General features: G+C 39.2%; 1 protein-coding gene across 22 annotated transcripts in view; it reads right to left on the bottom strand.

Annotated features, from left to right (window-relative positions):
• BCAS1 (brain enriched myelin associated protein 1) overlaps positions 1-20,373 on the bottom strand; it is a 154,036-nt gene that overhangs the window by 97,688 nt on the left and 35,975 nt on the right. For all 22 annotated transcript variants that reach the window (XM_072633502.1, XM_072633504.1, XM_072633503.1 and 19 more), the window contains one exon: positions 904-1,478. In XM_072633502.1, the coding sequence (XP_072489603.1) occupies positions 904-1,478 (575 nt within the window). The remainder of the gene's footprint in view (positions 1-903; positions 1,479-20,373) is intronic.

The raw sequence follows: 20,373 nt of genomic DNA, 5'->3' as shown, positions 1-20,373 counted from the left end.
AGCATTTTCTCTCTCAGTCCAACTCTGCCAGTGGGACTTAATCTCACCTTTTGTATTTTTTAAAAAATTGATTTAAAATTGATTTAATAGTGGCTCAGTGCCAGGGGAGCGGAGGAGGGGGGAGGAAGGATGGATGGAATGAGGGAAAGAGAGAGATAGAGAGAGACACACATTACAAACGCCCATTTCCTTTTCTACTATACTAATTCTAGACCTGAATAAAAATAAGCTCTAAATATCTTAAACAGACAATCAAACAATGATTTGACAAAACACTAAAAGGAGGTTGTCTTAGTTTGCTGAGGAGTAGAAATGTCTGATTTGGGAAAGCTCTCTCTGAAAATGTAGACTTTTATCAAGATGTAGTAATGTTATAAGCAGAAATACTGTTCCTAGCACACCTTGATCAATTCCTATGACATGATACAAATGAGAATTTTCAGAAAGGAAAAACATCTCTCAATACATCCCCACAACACCCATTGTTGGAGAAACAACAGACATCTAACAAGAAATAAATTACAGACACTAAAACCAGGAATAATTGTGACATTTTGACTGCTTTTGCATCCAAGTCTACTGACCACATATAGCTCTCCCACCTCAGACTCTGGTAAATAGGATGAACTCATCTCTGTGGCAGTCATCTCCCACTTTTTTTTTTTTTAACGCAAAACAGATGAAACAGCTGTTAGTGCTCATCAAACAGATGTTCCTGTCAGCTAAAACATCAGGGAGGCTCCATACTACAATGTCCTATTTGTTTTAGAGGGTCAATGACTTGATACCTTTGTCAAGGACCCTGGTGTCTGCTGTTTAACATATGTGAAGTTGTCTTACCCCATTAATGCTCTTATGAGATTTCATTAAGAATGAAATGGATATTCCTGTTTAAACACTTGCCTTCTCCTCTGGGACATTGTTCGACTGGCTCGATAATCCAGGAGTCTCTCTATCCAGGTGCTGATTCTCTGTATTCTCAGTTCCCTCTTGGATTCCAGTGGGAACAGGTATATTTTCTTTTTTCTTGTCCAGTTTGAAGAATTTGTCAAAAAAGCTGGGTTCCTTGGGTTTGGCAGGGGCTGCACCCTCTGCCTCAGGTGGAGGAGATGTTGGTTGTTCGGTAGTACTAAGGGATGCTTCAGCTGGGACCTGGTTTTGGGTTTTATCTGAATCTTCTTCCAGTGCAGCTGTTGCCGGAAGTTTCATGTTCTCACTTGATGCTTTGTTCGCCGGGGGGTTTTCAGAGCTGACATCCAGGCTCACTGATCCAACTGATGAATCTGTGCCTTGGTCTACGGTACGTCCTGGTACAGGCCGCGAGAATGTCAAGAAAAAACGAGATTTAGCAGCTGGTGTTGGGGCTTTGGCCTCTTTCCCAAGATTCTTTCCGTTGGCTTCAGAAACAGTGCTTATCTCCATTGTTGTACGGAAAGAAGTGGCCACATCACCCTGGTTAACACTTGTCTCTGTACTGGCTGCAAACACAAACACAAAACATTGATTATTCAACGAAACAAGGAAACTCAAGTATTTATCATGGACTTCAAATGTTCCATACCACTGTGTTTTTATATGACAAAGACAAAGCAGATTTGTGGTATGTTAATAAACCCTTTGTTCCTTGGCTTGCCTATGATATAAATGTTGGTTTACCTGGAGAAACTTCATGTCTTTTTGGGGAAAATTCAGACTAGGAATAGCACAGGCGGTTATGAAGGATCAGCTCATGGGCCATATCAGGACTGGGCTCTTTTCAAGAAAAAGTATGGGACCAGATGTCTGCTGTCTGGAGAGTTTGGGGAATCTTTGGAATTTTTCTGTCTCAGATTCAAAGATGGACACCAAATTGGAAAGCATGAGCTATTTAGAACACTGACATGCTAACAAGGTGTGTGTATGTTTGTATATGTGTATGTGTGTGTGAAAAATAAAAACAGTTGAAATATAATACAATGGTTTAAGTTTTCCAGAGTATCTAATATACTTCATATGGTAACTATGTAGTACAGTACACAGAAGGTGAAAATAGAGTCAGGAGTTAATATCTTGCCTTAGATACTTACTAGTTCTGTGACCTTAGTCAAGTCACTTAACCCTCTTAATCTCCTTACCTGTATAATGGGTCTAATAATAGTACCTACCTCACAAGACTGTTGTACAGATCAAATGGACATAATACATGGAAGTGCTTTGCAAATTTTAAAGAGCTATATAAACGTTAATTGCTATTACATCACTTGGTCCTTGGTCCTCCCAAGAACATTTCGGTATGTTCAGGTTGGTTTTTTTTAATCCCTGTTTAATAGATGAAATGACAAATGATCCCATTTAGATTTTAGAGTCTATGAAGCTGAGTCTGTCATGCAGCCTATTTAAGTTTGGAATTTGTCATCAAAAGAAGTTTGGTCATTTTTTCAGAAGTTTTTTTCCAGCCTTAGCAAGTAAGGAAGGTTGTTTTTTAAGGCATAGATTCTGATTTGTATTGGTAGAGGGAATAATCTCCTGGCAGAAGGATGAAATGTTAGAGAAGTCTACATGTGAAGAAATAAGATATATGGTGTATAAAAAAGCAAGGGATTTGTGTTCAAATTCCAGTGCCACTCCTTACTACACCTATGAAGCTTATTCTATAGTACTTACGTGACACTGAGAAACTCACTTAATTCAGCCTCAGTTTTCTTTCTCTTTTATAAAATTAGGACAAAATAGTTTTCTAAGATCATCTATAGCTCTAAATCGTATTGTCCTATAAGGCTGTTTGGTGTTGAGTGACTTATCTAAGATCATATAGCTGGGAGGAAGCAAAACTAGGGCTTTTGACTCCAGGTCCAATCGTCCTCCCACGTGCCGCCTTTTAAATTGTGGCGAAAATCAAATTTAATATACAGATCTGACAAAGTGAATCAGGCTAAACGTCTGAGGATATGGTAAAGCAGAGGGACCATGCCATGTGCATGTGCCTACTTCAACATGAACTCTCACGTAAACATTCTACAGCTATAGCAGTATCAAAAAAAGATTGATTCTCTCTCTCTCTCTGTCTCTGCCTCTCTGTCTCTGTCTCCCTTAGAGTTTTTCCAGCATGTGTCTTATCTCTATCACCTCTTTATTTAAGCCTGCATATTTGCAGATGTACTCAAAATTTGGTTTCTATATCTCCATTCTCATTTTGGGGGTTTCTTTATAGGAGCTATTTTTTTTTCTTGTCCCATTTGCTTGTTCTCATGTGGAGTGTAGGGGTGTGTGTGTGTGTGTGTGTGTGTGTGTGTGTGTGTGTGTGTGTGTGTGTGTGTGTCCATTGGCACTTGTGGAATTATCAATATGAGGTAGATCTAAAAGCAGCCAGGACAAAGAGACTTAGAATCTCTGCAGCAATCCTGTCTTCCCATGGAGTATTGTGCAGAGCACAGAGAAGATCAAAGAAAGGCTGCCATGACCTGTGCCCCTGAAGGGATCCACCTACATACTAGACTCCCAAGCCAATCACCTCAAATGTGCCTCAGCTAAAGTACTGACTGATTAACTCCTGAATCTCTTCTTGCTGCTACCCCTGTGGAAGAGGCCCTCCTTGGAGAGGAGGGAATGGTTTCAATAAATGGGGGAACTGACAAAAGACCAAAAGAGAAAGACAGAAAGAGAGAGCAGTGTCAGGTCTGTGAGTGACTAAGTGAGCCAGCTGATGTGCCCAGTGAATGTAAATTAAATTTACTGATGGACCTTGCCAACAGAAGAGGAAACAGCTGAAGAAAAGTGAGAGGCAAACATTCTCAACAAAGCAAGGCTTTTCAAGATGCCAAGAGTTTCAACTACTTCTTTCAGCATCTTCCTCTTGCCTTGTAGCAGAAAAGGGAGGGACGATGGAGAGGGAAGGGTCTACAGTCAGGTAATGCCCTCTCCCAGACTTTAAAATTTTTTGACACATTGTGTTAATACCCTTGAGCAAGTCCTTCACTCTCTGTCAGAGCAAGGTTTCAAAGCATTGATGGATAGTGCTAAATATGGAATATTCTCCTATGATAAATATAATTTGTTTCAGCACTAATTGGTACTTGGCTCTCTTAGAAAATAAGCTCCTTGAGGAAGTATACTACCTACTACTAATTTTATTTTCTCTCTAGCCAACATGAATGCTGGTGAAAACTCATTTATTTGAATGGTGATAGAACGTAGAGAGTGTGACAAACAATTGATTAGGACCTAGTCTGTCAATAAAGCCATACCAATCATCTCCATAGGCTCTTGTCTTCTGGAGAGAATGTTGCCATATCTGCAAAGCAGGTCTTTACAGTAAGTGGGTTGATGCACTGACGATAAAATCTGAGCAAGTCAGAGAAATTTTTGATGTTCTTGATCAGAATTAGCTTTGTGTTTGCCCTAATGTTGTTGGTACCTGACTTTAAAATAGACTCAGTAGAAGGCACTGAGCACATGGGTGTATATGGTTGGAGTGGTGGTGATGGAGATGGTAGTACACTGCCTGTAGCTCGAGGAAAGGAAGAACAAAATGAAATTTGTCCTGAAGAAAGGTCTCAAGATCCTTGGTCAAGAAGATCAGGTCAGGTATTCTTGACAGCTGCCTTGAGTGACCCTTATGTGCCAACTGAGGTGGACAGTAAGCCCTGATTGACACTAGAACTGGGGACATGTCTTGACTATATCAAAGCCATATTGGTTCAGTTGGTTTCATTCTAAATGAGTCATAGCCCTTTGCAGAGGGAGTGGTGGCAGCAGCTGCTGAAAGTGGCAATGAAGACAGAGTGTAGAAATAGTGGAGTGACAGAGCTTCCAGACCTTGACAGGAGTGGATAGACCAAATAATATCAGCTATATGCGTAGGAAATGGCGAATGCCAATAGGAAGCAGTGAATGGCAGACCAAAGTATCAGAGGAATTGGAACAGAAGAACAAGGAGACACAGAGCAGTAAGGGGAAGTAAACTTATACATTGCCTTTCACTAGTACTGTGAATCATAAGGACTGTGCAGGTCTGGGGGAAAGAGAGTTGACTCCCTAGTAACCTCTATTTCTTGGACTCAACCTTATATTTGGTCACCATATTTATGGAGAGATCATAGGTCCCTGGGGAATATTGGGACCCACCAGAGAGTAAAATTTCCTTGATAGTCTTTGGATTCATATGTGAGTCCTTTCTATGGGCTTTGTTATGTGTATCCAACTTGATCTACTTTTCACCTCTTGTCCTCTTGCAAGAGAAATGAGTATAGCTAAATGAGAGAGAAAAATAAGCCAAGCTCAGATATTCTCAGAAATGAGAACCTGTGGACCATGGAGAATATTAATTATTAAAAAGTCCCCAAGAGAGGACCACTGATTGAGAAATGGAGATAAATTGTGGTATATAAATATGATGGAATATTTTTGAAATTCAAAGAAATAATGAATATGAAGAATTCATAGGAACTTGGGAAGACTTGTATAAACTGAGATAGAACAAAGTAAGCAGAATTAACAAAACAATATACATAATGACAATAGTCACATAAAGAAAAATGGCACTGCAAGACTTCAGAACTCTGATCAATGTCATGACCCACTATGATTTTAAAGAGCTGATAGTGAAACGTACTTCTCATCAATTAGCATAGAGATAGTAGAGAAAAGGTGTGGAATAAGGCATCTATTTTTAGGCATAGCAAATGTGTTCATCTGTTTTGTTTAATTGTACTTAATTTGTACAAGTTAAAATTCTAGGGTTTTGTAAATTATGACATATATGTGTGTATGTATATGTATCTTTAGATATTCATACACTAGGCAAGGCTCCAATTTTGTCAAATGACCAATACATAAAACATCAATAAAACTTTTCTTTTAAAGGAAAAAGAAACTTCCAAGTTTAAGCTTGGATCCATAGCTTCTGTTCTGAGCCACTGGTTTTATAGACATGAAAACACTGAACAAAATAATGGCCTGGTTTTTGAAGATGTCAATATGCTATCTCCAGTTGTTGAAATTTTTCTTTGATCTAGATTCTAGAATTTCTTAGTAGGATATCTATCATTTCCCTAGTCCAGACTGTCACTGATTGAAACAAACTTTTCAATTATGCTTCTCTCTCTCTCTGGAAAAGTTTTGAGTGACAAAACTCAGAATCTTGAAAGTATTGTTTATTTGCTAAAACTAGAGCAGTCTGTGGTAGGATGGTTCTCTATGCAATGGATTAAAATATTGCTCAGCTACCACCTGGTTGTTGGTTTTTTTACTTTGGACAAGGTACTTAATATCTCTGGGTCTCAGTTTCTATTTCTGTAAATCTGAGGGCATTTGTTTAGATAGACTTCATTCTTAAGTTTATAGGTAGCTAGGTGGTGCAGTGGAGGGGATAGAATCAAACAGACCTGAGTTCAAATATAGCTTCAAACACTTATTAGCTGAGTGATCCTGGTTAACCTCTGTCTGCCTCTCTTTCTTTAATTGTCAAATGGGCACAATCATAATATATACTTTCCAAGATGATTGTGAGATCAAATTGAGATAACTTTTATAAAGTGATTTATAAACCTCAAAGTGCTACTTGAATGCTAGATGTCTTAGAATTTAGGCTTATGGTGCCTCTTTGATGATGAAGTAAACCCTAAAATGTCAGAACTTGAAGGGACATTAGACATCATCTAGCCCAACCTAGTTATTTTGCAGAGAAAGAAACTGAACAGCCCAGAGAAGGAAAGTGACTTCATGGAATTTCAATCAGAAGGGACTTCAGAGACCTTTTAGGCCAACCTGTGCTTGACCAAAATTTCTTTCTGTAACACAGCTCACAAGCTCTCAGCAAAAAATCCCGTTCTGAACCTTGGGATCCTATTATTTCCAGTCCTTGAAGAGGAAGTAGGAAAAGGAGAAGTTACAGAAAAAGTAAAATAGACTAGACCTCCTTTAATGAAACTGGTGGTTTTCCTTTTCTTACTTAAAAAAAAAATCATATCATATTCATTTCCAAATATATTCTTCCCCTTTACCACTCTGTTATAAAAACAAGAGAAAAAGAAAGAAAAGAGGAAAAAATCAGTTCAGCAAGACTAACCAACACATCATCACCTCCGTCCAACGGTAAATGCCCATAGTCCCTCACTTCTGCAGAGCTTAGAAGGATGGTGAATTTTCTCATCTTTTCATCAGGGCCAAGCTTGGTTATAGTTAGTTACATAGCACTCAGAACAGAGGGATTTTCAAGGAGAATTTGCATATACAGAATACCTCAGATCTAGGAAGGTTAGAGAAGGTTAAAGAATCAAAAATCCCCAAACCAAATTCACTGCACTGACCTTCACTTTTTCTGTCTACCTGATGGCAGGCCCAGCACCTCATCTCCCACCTCAAATTTCATGTTAATGGAACATCTCCCTCTGGCATTTAAATTTGAGCAAAACTTCAACAAATCCTTGTTTTGTACCATTTCTCCCCCACCATCCCTAATCTCTCCAATTTGGGCTAAGGACTCTCAACAGAGCCCTTAGTATAGAAACCTGATAATCCATTTCTCTTGCATCATCCATCTTCCCCCTCCCCCCCAACCTGGCTCCCTCACACATTTAAATTTTCCCAAGAATACTTCTCTGAGTGAACAATTCATTGTAATTGCTCAGCTCTTTGCAACTGATCTCTTACCAACCTGCAGATCCAACAGACTGACTAATATACTGTGACAGCGCACCTCCTATACATTCTGCAAGTACTTAACAGAATGGCACTCCCAAGATTTCTCTGTCTTCCTGCTTTTCATCATACCCAAAGAAAGATAAAAGGGGCATTGATGATGGTTAAGACTCCTTCCTTGGCAGGTAGGTGTGCTTTAGAAAAGGCAGGTGGTTTTTTTTGAAACTCCATCTTTGAGCTTTTTAAAAATAGTCCCTTGAAAAGACTATATAACATAGAAGGTAACATGAATGGCCAAGTGGCATTGCACATGGCGGGTGAGTGTGAATCAGGAAAGACCTGGATTCAAGTTCCACTTCTGATACATATTAGTCTTCTGATCCTTGGCAATTCACTTAACTTTAGGACTTCAAGCTACTCTAAGACCTTACATCACAGACAAGATAGAGAACTAGAGTCAGGAAGACCTGGGTTCAGGTTCCATCTTTGAGACGTACAGAATCCCAGACAACTTTCTAAGGTGCTCACTTGTAGCATGCATACTTATTTATATTGAGAAGCTACTTCACTGGAATTCCACGAACAGGTGAAGTCACAGATTTGGACCAAAAATAATGATTTTAAAATTAATTATAGAATCAATAACTTGCCAAAGCTGGGGGGGGGGGTGCGTGCCTCAGAAATCATCTAGTTAAAAATCTTCATTTTCTAGGGAAACTGAGACTCAGAGGAAGGGTCTGAATATATCCCAGCTCACATTGCCGTAGGGACAGAGCAGGGACTGTAAGTCAGATCTCTCATATTAAGCTCTTTCCAATACACATCATGTTGTCTCTCTAAAGGTAAGATGAATCCTAAAAAAATGCCACAGTTAGAAAGGATTATATGTAACAAAGGATTATCCTTTCACAAAGGATGACAGTGAGATTCAGACAGAGGAGATGTCTGGAAAGTGATCTGGACTTGGAATCAGGAGACCTGGTTTTAAATCTTAGCTCTTCCATTTACCTGTGATCTGGGGCAAGTCACTTAGTCCTCCAGGCCTCAGTTTACTTACTTTCAAGCAACTCTTAGACCTTAAATCACAGACAAGTTGGTTGCATTTGCAACTAGAGTGGGAATTTCTTCCCTAGGAGCTCTCCATACCAAGGAGATCACAGATTTGGTCAAAAAGAAAAAAGAGATCATATATAAAGTTATAAAGATTGACTTTTAGAGGCAGGAGAGTGAAGGGGATAGAGAACTGGGGTCAGGAAGACCTGTGTTCAGGTTCCATCTCTGACATAAACAGAATCCCAGCAACTTCCTACTTGAGACCTGCAGCAAATCACTTAGTCCTTCAAGTCTCATTTTACTTACTTATAATACAAGGGGGTGGAACTAGATGATTTTCATATTACCTCCCAGGTCCATATCCATAATATTATAATCTACAAATCGCAGAATCTCCATGAGAGGGAATTTCAGAGGCCTATAATAGATTGACAATCCCCCCATACCATTGCCAACAAAAGGGGCTCCAACCTCTGACTGAAGACCTTCAGGGAGAAGGAAATTACTCCTTTCTGAGGAATCACAGTGTATTCTCAGCAGGCTCTTCCTGTGAGGATATTTTTTCCTCACATCAAGCTTCAATCTACCTTTCTTATACTTGAATCCACCTTTCTTATACTTGAATCCAGTGCATGTAGTTCTGCTTCCAAGCCAAGCAGAATACCCCGAAGCCCTCTTCCTTACCAACCTCTCTTCAAATACTTGAAGACAGCTACCACATGTCTTCATTTCTCCTCTTCAGGTCAAACATCCCTCTTCCTTCAACTGATTCTCATCTATCATAGTTTCCAGTCTGCTCAACCACCTATTGCCCTTCTCTGGACAAACTTCTGCTCATCAAAATTCTTCTTAAAAGGATGGTACCTACAACTGAACACAATCTTACAGATGTAGTGTGACTAGGGAGGATTTTGGTCCTCACTACCTCTATGACCACACACCTACTTAAGGGCCAAGGACAGAATTTAGGTCTCCTGCTGCCACCCAATCCAATTCTCTTCCTTCTTTAGTTTATTTCTCTTTTGGAAGCACAATGGAAAATTCTAGACTTGAGGTCAAAGGAGCTAGGTTTGAATACTGTCACAGTTATTCCCTGAGTGATTTGGGGTAAGTCACCTACCCTTTTTGGACCTCAGCTCTTCTCTATGATCCTATAATCCTGGTGTAATGGGTGTTTGGCACATGCTCAGACCACCTAAAAAGGATGCACCCATTTGGGAGATACAAGGGTTTGCTTCTGTGGGACGGGAGACCTGACACATATATAGATAGCTTTGGATACAAAGCCAATGGTAAGAAGATGCTCCCAACCACATGGTGGGCCAATGCAAAATGTGGTCTCCAGTTTCACAGAAGTAGGTCCCTGCCTTTTCCCATGTGGGTATTTCCATTTTAGATGATTAGACATGTGCAAAACACCCATTACACTAGAATTCTAGGAATTAGAATTGGAAGGAGCCTTATACATCAACTAGTGAAGTCCAACCCTCTCACTTTACAGAAGAGGAAACTGAGGCCCTGAGAGGTAAAATGATTTGTATAATAGGTAGGTAATAGAAGAGCTGGATTTCAGACTCTGGTCCTTTAACATTACATTCCATACTCTCTCTTTTTCTCTCTGTCTCTGTCTCTGTCTCTGTCTCTTTTCACAAGAGAACACTGATTTACTTCTTAAATTAAAATAAAAAGTGAGCATATCCCTCCATAGCAAGGTAGCCAAGGGAATAATCAACAGAAAGTTTAAAATGAGTCATTTCTGAGGACTTAGCATCTTCCTTCAAAGCCCCTAGTGTTTAATTAAAGCAGAGAATTGTTTATTCTAGCCTTTTCCTCCAGGAATAAATTAATGCTGGGAACACATTCTGGACTACAGGCTCATAGTTGCATCACTGTGATAAGATAGGGTTACACTTTCTCTCCATCAACTCCATCTAGGACGCAGCATTTGTGAGCCCTTGGCAAGGTTTGAAAATCTCTCTTCCCATCTTTCCCTTCCATTAAAAACATTTCTTTTTTATCTTTGAAAAGAGACTTTTATTACATTCAGGATCTGTAGCAGTTGTGACAAGAACAGTTACTTATATAAAGACACTTACAAATAAAAGTGTTTGGGTGGCATTTGACATACCAAGAGATGTATCCATAAATGGAGCATAGGATTTAGGACCAGAAGACTTGGGTCATGTTCCTACCTCTGCCATTTACCTGCTACAAGACCTTTGGGAAATCATTTCCCTTCTCTGAGCCTCAGTTTTCTCATCTGTAAAATCAGTCAGTTAGTCAATAAGCATTTCTTAAGCACTCACTATATGCCAGGCACCATACTAAGCACCAGGGATACAAAGAAAGGCAGAAAACAGTCTCTTCTCTTGAGAAGCTCTCGATTTTATGGGGGATGCAACATGCAAACAAATATGTACAAGCAAGCTATGTACAAGGTAAATAGGAAATGTTTAAACAGAGGAAGGCACCAAATTTAAGAGGGTTCAGGAAAGGCTCCCTGTAGAAGGTAGGATTTGGCTACAAAGCCAATGGTAAGAAGCTGCTTCCTTCCACATGGTGGGCCAATGAAGAATGTCCACACATGCACCAGGTATCCTGTCTCACAGAAGTAGGTCCCTGCCATCTCCCATGTGGGTGTATCCATTTTAGGTGGTTTAGGCATATGCAAACCACCCATTATGGTAGGGTAAAATTAGAGCTGGACATCATTTAGTGAAATCTATACTCTTCATTTTACAGAGGAGGAAACTGAGACCCAGAGAGATAAAATGATTTGTAACAGGTAAGTAATAGAAGAAATGAATTTGATATCTAGGACTTAAAGGAAGGCAGGACATCCAAGAGGTGGAGATGAGGAAGGAGAGTATTCCAGGAGTGGGGGACAGTCAGAAAAGTACTCAGAGCTGAGACATATGGAGGGTCTTGTTCGTAGAACAGCAAGAAGGACAATGATCTATCTGAGTTCACACAAGCAATAAGTAGCAGAGTGAGGATCTAACCCAGGTCTTCTGATTCTAAAACCAGGGCTTGTTTTACTATGGTGTGTTTATTCTAGCACCATTCATGATGTCCTTTCTACTTCCTCCCTCTTATTCCTCCTACCTGTAGCAACTGAAAATGGTTTCCTTGAGTCAGGGCCACAGGAGAGTTCTATGTTCTTAATCATGAAATGGCAGCAATTGGGTAAAGAAGAGTTCTTCTGGAGAAGCACATGGCAGAGGCAGAAATGTGTTCATCCACTTGGCTCAAGTGAGAAATTTGTGAACGATATTTGTGAAGTCAAACTTTTATGTAGAGGAGGAAGACACTGAATTCTCAGACATCGTGATGCCCAAATCTGGCTTCTAGACCAAAAAGAGAGATTCCTGGGCAGTGTCAAACTTGGTGATTGCCTTGTGGGTAACCCTAAGTTCAAGAGTTCCCAAGTTTGAAAGTTTAGAAAGTAGAAAGAAGGGGATTTTATGATACAGCATTTTTTTTTTAGATAAGAGTTCTACCAATGTCACTCTTCAATAGAATTTTATGTAGAGAGCAAAGCCAGTTAGCTATTAAGACAACACAGATCCAATGGGAAGGAGATTTCTTGTTCAGCAGCCCCAATATATATTTTCCTTTTGGGGAAGATGAGGAAAATCCAAACCACAGAATTATGGTCTGGGTACTTTGCAGGAATTGAGAGCCTGAGGGACCTACCAAAATATATATTAGTTACCCCAGTGATAACCCTAAGCTCAGTTCCCTTCAAGAGTAGAAATTCTTTCATTGTTTGTATTCCTATCCCCAGCATCTAGAATAGTACCTAGCAGGTGCTTAGTGATTGATCAAAGGGAACTACTGGGTGGAAGGGCTTTATAAATCTGTTTTGGGTCTCCTGTGACTCCTCTGAGTCTGTTGCATAGGCTATGGAGTGAAGTAAACATATACATTGCCACCTTGAGTGCCTGGACCTAAATCTTGGACTCTGACCCTGATACCCTTATCTCTGACAAATAAATTTTCATCCCGTCTTGCCTGCAACTAGGCTTCCATATCATTTCCCAGCTCTTTCTAAATCATACTGCCTGTATCCCACTATCCACTTCATTTTCTTCCTCCTCCCAACAGAACTTATACTCTGACCCTGTGACCCAGGGCTTTCATAGGTGAGCTGTTGTATTATGTTGCTTGGCACTATTTCCAAACCAGGTTAACATATGTTAACACTTCCTAACCTTGCCAAACACCTCCCCCAAATACACTTCCTAGTTCCCCCTCTATGTGTTGTCTTTCCCTATTTTCACATAAGCTACTTGAAAACAAGGACTGTCTTGCTTGCTCGTATCTGAATCTGCAGTCTTAGTATGATGCCAGGCACATAGTAAGCACTCAGTAAATGGTGTAGTAGAAAGGGAGTTGACCTTAAAGCCAGGAAGCACTGGGTTCAAGTCCCATCTCTGTCATATACTGGTTATGTGACACTGGGCAAATACTTAAATTTAGAGAGAAACAACTCTCTAAGATAATAAGTAGCAGAGGTGCTATCTACATTGGTAAAGGGAGCTTTCTCTTCTGGGAATTTAAGTTCCCATACTAACGAAATCACAAGTCCGGTTTCTATCCTGTTTCATTGTATTCCTTCATTCAACATATGAGGACACATACACAGAAGTCAAATGTAAGTTATATTTAGAAAGTTTCCTAGAATAACTTTGGAAGCAATGAGTCAAAAGAGAAAATGACCCTTGTTCAATCAGCCCATGGGAATTCAGTGGTAGCATCTTTGAGGGGCCTTGAGCAAGGGGAGTTTCTGATCAATCAATTTATTTCAGTCCTCAGCTTGTCTCTTTGAATTTTTCATCCGTTGTTTCTAGTTTTGCCCTCTGGGGCCAAGGAGAAATTTAACACACTTTCCACTTGACTGCACTTCAAAAAAGACAGTTAAGATGCCCTCTTCTCTCCCTTTGCTTTTGCAGGCTTGGTATTTCCAGTTACTTCAACCAATCCTTCTATAGTATAATCCAGAGACTCTAAACTACCTTGGCCAATCTATCCTTGGTGCTCTTCATTTTCTCACTGTCCTTCTGAAAAATGGGGTGCCCAGAACAGAACACCACAGGGCGATCTCACCAGGAGAAAGTACAATGGGACTACATCATCTTGCTTATTCTAGATACCATTTGTCTTTTAAGCTCACAGTTAGATTTTTTCTTGTCACCATTTTAACTATTTACCCATCTTGAAATTCTGTTCAGATGAACTTCATTTTAGCTATGCCTCTCCCAAGGATATTGCTAAGTACCTGCAGGTTGAGGAAGTGAAGAATTGGATAGATTCCCGCTAGTGATGGTAGGCTTACTTCATGATGAATATGGCCAGATGGAATAATAACAGTGCCTATGGGGCCTTTGTAAGGCAGTACTATAAGGACCTGGCTCCACCTTAGCTATTTTAGCTTATTAGGGCAGGACATACCTGTATTCATTGGCACATCTACAAGTAGGCATATCACTACAAGCTCACTGTAGGAGGGTCAGAGCCCAGGCTCCCAACTCATGTGGAGGCTTTATAATAGCTTCTCCTCCATGCCTCAAAAACCTATTCTGCTTTCTCCCTGGACCCTATACACCTTATACACCTGGTTGTTTTTAATTTCCTTTGGCTTCTGTTTTTTTATGCTTTACAAAAAACAACACTGATTTTTTGGACCTAAATGTAAAAGTTGACATTTATTCCTATCCATTTTTATCTTTAATCAATCAATCAACAACATTTAATAAGCACCTACTATTGTGCCAGGAACTGTGCCTGTTATTTTACCAGTCATTTCAGTCATATGTGACTCTTCGTGACCCTGTCTGGTGTTTTCTTGGAAAAGATACTGAGGTGATTTGCCATTTCTTTCTCCAGTTCATTTTACAGGTGAGGAGACTGAGGCAAAAAATGACTGTGCTTATTAGATTCCATCTAATGTTACAGCTGGTCAAAATTCTTTTTGAATCCTGATGGACATCCAATGTATTAGTTAGGCCTTCTTGTCATGAATCATCCTCTCATTCCAGAACTTACTATACATGAGCTTCTCCAACTCACTGATAAAAGTGTTGAATGCACAGGGTCAAGAAGAGATCCTTGGGCACTCCTCTGGAAAACTCCCACCAAGTCAACATTGCTCTGTTAATGACTACTCTGTGGCTGTGGTCATTCAACAAGTTCCAGATCCAATTTAGGCCATATCTCTGTGTTTGTACAAAAGGATAGCAGGAGAGACTGCCAAAAAAAAAAATGTTTTTGCTTTGCTTATGAGAAGCTTTGAGCTTCCACTATAAACATACTTTGATTTACTGTACACAAAAAGTCCTTTGGGGTCATAGGGAAGAGAATTCTCTGGCATGAACATATGTACTTTTATAAAAAGACATATTGCTCCTCCTTACTGTTGTACTCTAGGCACCTTGCCCATGCCTACCCAGTTCAGGTTTTGTCTCTAACAATGCTTCCAATCTTTAGATTCACTTTTGTTTTTTCATGACTATAAATTTACAAGTGTAAGAACATGCTGTACTAAGTTAATAGATGCCATTGTTGTAATGGCACCCTGGGGCAGCCATTTTCCCCACCTTCCTGCACTTTAAGTTCTATTCTCCATTTTAGAAGGAAAAACTGAGTCATAGGAGGATCCTCCCAAAGGAAACAATTGTCATAATTTGGCTCTCACCCAAAGTCATTGTGCTACGATTATGATAATGATCATAAACATTTTATATTATATTATCCTGGAGAAGAGAAGATCTGAGGGGCATTGTAAGCATCTTCAAGTGTTTGAAGGACAAACATATGGAAGCAGGGTTAGACCCAAGCTAGGAAAAATGGATAGAAGCAGCAAAGGGGCAAGATTAGGTCTGATGTCAGGAAGAAAATTACTAACAGAATTGTTCAGAAATGGAATGTACTTCCTTAGGAAGTAGTTGTTTTCTTTTCACTGAAGATCTTCAGGCAGAGGATGGATCACTTACTGAGATCACCCCATAGCTAGGTAATGCAAAAGATAGAGACAACTCTCGTCTTGGAGACACAAGGTCAAATATGGCCTTAGACACTTAGTAGTTGTGTGATCTTGGGCAAGTCATTTAACTTCTGTTTGCTTCAGTTTTCTCATCTGTAAAATAAGGATGATAATAGCACATACCTAGCATGGTTGTTGTGAGGATCAAATGAGATAATATTTGTAAAACACTTAGCATGTTGCCTGGCACATAGTAGGTACTATACAAATGCTAGCTGTTATTATTATAATGAGACGAGGATTTATATCTGTATCTACAAATATTGATATATATATATATAGATATAGATATAAACACAGATCTCTCTCTACATGTTTTTGTGTATCTGCAAACAGTCATCCTCAATGATCTTATAGTATGATGATAAAGATGATGATGGTAGTGGTGATGATGATAATAATAATGAAAATGATATTGATGATGGTGATATGGAAAAGAGGATTCCTGGTCATCATTCAAATGGAAAATATGGCCACTGAAATCCCTTCCAACTTGGAAATTCTGAAAATCTGGTGCTTTCATTATGTGAAATAGAATAATCTTGTTAAATTCAAATCTCTGCTCTTTCCTTAGATAGCCTCTCTAGGAGCTTGTGTTATGCCAGGCTCAGTTGGATTGGGATGGGGTATGGCAGATCTCACTCTGAGTAAGACTGAAATGAGACATAGTTTGGGAAAGACCAATTGAGGCAAACAAATGTTCAGCTCTGGAGTATTCCCTGAAATGTCCCTTGTTTTGGTCAGAATTTCCCAGTCATCAGTGGGGTGACTAGTTTTCCTTTTTTGATCAGCCAAGGCCCTCTGTAGCTGCTTCAGTAACCACCTGGCTCATGTACCCACTTTTATTTGTTCTTGGTTCAGCTTGGACTCAGTCTCCTTTGTCAGAGGGTGTGGCTCATCAATTCATGTTGGCTTTTTCTCTGACTGGGCAAGACAGCTTTTTCAAAAAAAGGGTTTATGATCTAGAATTAGGGCAGAAAGGAAACTGCTTCTCAAGGGATAACTCCTGAAGTTGAGACTGTGCTACCCCAAGCCAAGCAAAACAGACACAGTCTTGCTTGGTTCCTAGTTACTTCTACTTTGAGGATAAAAGAATTCTGATCATTATAGGCTCTTCTACTTCCTTATTAATGAAACATAACCATTTAAATGTCACAGCCTCTGCTGGGAAAACTTCAAGACAGATCTGAGATAAGTTTGTCTTCCCTATTAGAGCTGGGAATAATTGCTTCATTCTGAGAACTTGTGGAATAATGCAGTAATGCTGGATACTTTCTTGACTGCTTCCTAGACAGGAAAAATGGACATTGTCCAAATGTGCCATTAGTTAGCTATGAGACCTTGGTCAAGTCACTTCTTTTCAGGTCTCAGTTTGTTTTATCTGTTAATGAACAGTTGAATTAGTTAATTTCTCTGGTTGTTTTGGCGCTAATGCTCAATATTCTATGGTTTCTTCCAATTGTGACATTTTCTCTTATATGTTCTCTTTTTCCATGGGCTAAGATCACCTCCAGTTGTCACATGTTCTAAGGTCCTTCCTGGCCGTAACATTAATATTCTGCTTCCTATAGTTCTTCCCAGTTCTAATGTTTTATGTTTTAAGCATTCTTTCAGCTCTAACATCCTATTCAAGCTATAACGTTCTGTTTTCTAAAGTTCCTTCCAACATTCCGTGACTACCACTGTTTGCTGAAAACCTGCATTCAGAAGAGGACTCCATTTACTTTCACGTTCACCATTCCTTCAAATCCTGGCTTAATTTGGCTCAGCAACCAGACAATCCTACAAACCCTTAAGCAAAGTGCTTAATAAAGACCAGATACACATTGAAATTTCTCTTTGAGGCCAAAGAAAGCTTCATTATTTCTAATTCTGGTCCTCAGTATAATACAGTATTCACTTTCAGAAGACAATGATTCCATTCATTCTTTCCTCAGATGAGCTTACTAGGCTTTTCATCACCTGATAAGCTTTGAGCATGGGATGTTTCACAGTGAAAGCTGTAGACTTGGCCACTGGCATTCAAACTGAGGTAAAGGCAGATTGAGCTTCAATTCTAGAGCAAATAGGAAAGGAAGCTAAATAATTAGGTGATTATGATGTATCTTATTATGATGACTTGACCATTATCACAATTGTGGAAATAGCATCTCAGATGAGCATTTGATGGCTAAAATGGATGAATTTTTCCTTGAAAGAAAACTTCTCAGTATTTAGTTACAAGGAAAAGAAGACTTACTTGGTCATTCAAGATGGATATATGGACAATGCATATATCTTGCCTGGAGCCGTAGAATCACAGATTACTAGAGGTGGATAAAACAATATGGCACCAAAATAGCTTACTTGAGCTTAGGCTTCATTGAGAGATGCTCCCCCCACCTCCCAAAACAATCAATCAATTTATAGGCATTAATTAAGTGTCTGCTCTGTGCCAGACAGTTAGGGGCAGCTATGTGATGTAGGAGATAGAGTGCAAGGCCTGGAGTCAGGAAGAATGGATTTTAAATTCTGCCTCAAACACTTAGTAGCTGTGTGACCCTGGGCAAGTCACTTAACCCTATTTGCCTCAGTTTCTTATTTTTAAAAAGATCTGGAGAAGCAAATGGTAAACCACTCCAAGTATCTCTGCCAAGAAAACCCCAAATGGGGTCATGAAAAATTGGACAGGACTGAAACAACTGAATAACAAATGTGTCAGACACAAGAGATGATAATGTTGTTTTTCTCCGTTCTATTAAGACCACACTTGGAGTATCGTATTTACTTCTGGGAAAACAATGATGAGTCTATAGGACAATGAACAGGATGATGAGGAACCTCAAGATGAAGCCAGACAATGGTTGATGGTATGAACTGGGGATGTTTAACCTGGAGAAGAGAAGACTTTATGAGGACATGCTAGAAGTCTTCAAGAATTTGAAGAAAATATCAAAGATACACATACACACACACACATATGTATATATATGGGATTCAACATATTTGGAAGGGGTATTATGTTTACTCTGCTTTGCTCCAGAGGGTAGAACTAGGAGTGATAGGTGGAAGCTGCTGAGAGACAAATTTAGGCTTAATATAAGAGGAAAACTTAAAACAACAACAATCCAAGCTATCCAAAAGTCGAATGGTTTAGCTTGAGAAAGAGCATGCCCAGTTTTGGTGGATATTTTAAAGGAGATTGCTGTGTAGCTATATTTAGGACAAGATGACCTCTGCATTCTCTTTCATCTCTGAGATTCTGGGATTTTGGAAGGGACTTTAGACATTGTCTAGTACAACTCTATTATTTCAGGGAAAGGAAAGTGAGTTCCAGAGATCTAATGTGAGTTGCCTGTCATTCTATAACTAGCTAGTGACAGGGTTAGGACTGAAAGTTAAGTCTCAGGATTTCCAATCCAGGATTGTCTTTACTATACTCAACTTTTCTGCTAAGTTTTGGAAATGGGTTGCTTCTTTTGTCAATCGTTTGCTTCATTAATTCAAGAAATACCTTGAGTGACCTATGTGATAGGACACTTGGCAATAATGATACAAAGCAAGTAATTATATTTTGATTCTTATTGGTTTGGCAATCTTGTTAATATGAGTAGTCCTCTGAAAAAAAGATTAATAATATCAAGTGATAATATTATAAAAATAAGTAAATCTTCCAGGATTCTAAATGAACATTTTGAAACAAAATATCTCCTTTACTCTAACTGTCAACATTCTCCTCAAAAAATACAAACACAACTTTCAGGCCTACCCTAGTGGTGCCACCTACTCCATGAGGCCCTCCCTAATCTACTCATCTCAAAGCAGTCCTTCTCATAGCTCTGTTTGTCTTCTCCCTCAATACATTTGATCACATTTCTATTACTGCTGCATATACTGCTTATAATGTGCCTCATCTTTTTTAGTATTCTATAAGATTCCTGAGGAAAAGGAGCATATTTCCTCCCCTCTCCTCTAGCCACCTTTGTATCACCTAGTATCCCTATATAATATTTAATAAATATTTGTTGAATCGACTTAAATTGAACTAAAGTGGAATAAAATGAATTAGGCTTATAGGTTCTAACACTGGAAGGGATATTAGAGGTCATCCTATCCAGGAGTTCTTAACCTGGAGTCTGTGGATGTTTTGAAGCTATTTTAATAACTGATAATTGGTTTTCTTTGTAACCCTATAGTTTTTATTTCTTGGCACTCAAAAACATTATTTTATAAAGGCTTCTATAGATTTAACCACACTACCCAAAGAATCTAGGACAGAAAAAAAATATTTCAAACTTCTGATTTAGCCCAATGCTCTCATTCTCCCGATGAAAGAACTGAGGTCCAGAGAAGTGGAGTATCTTACTCAGGGCATCCATGAAGTAAATAATTGCTAGAATTTGAATCTAGCTCTGATAATTCCAAATTCAGGGCATCTTTTCATTACATAACAATATTCTCCCTTATTGAATTGAAAAGTCCAATTCTGGCAATGTTGGTGTACATTTCTCCCTCACTTACATATTTGTGACCACAAGGATTAACAGTAAAGAGTAATTGCAGTCCTCTGGAAATACTTTGTCACAGAACATAGAGTAACTCGCTGACTTCTCACAGCTACAAACGAGTCATTTCAACCTAAATATGGAGTGTATGTTGATGTATACTCATATCAGAAT

The sequence above is a fragment of the Notamacropus eugenii genome, chromosome 1, assembly GCF_028372415.1.
Source record: "Notamacropus eugenii isolate mMacEug1 chromosome 1, mMacEug1.pri_v2, whole genome shotgun sequence".
NCBI classification, from domain to species: domain Eukaryota; kingdom Metazoa; phylum Chordata; class Mammalia; order Diprotodontia; family Macropodidae; genus Notamacropus; species Notamacropus eugenii.
The sequence above is the reverse complement of the archived record's forward strand: the minus strand, read 5'-3'. Positions and strand labels throughout refer to the sequence as shown.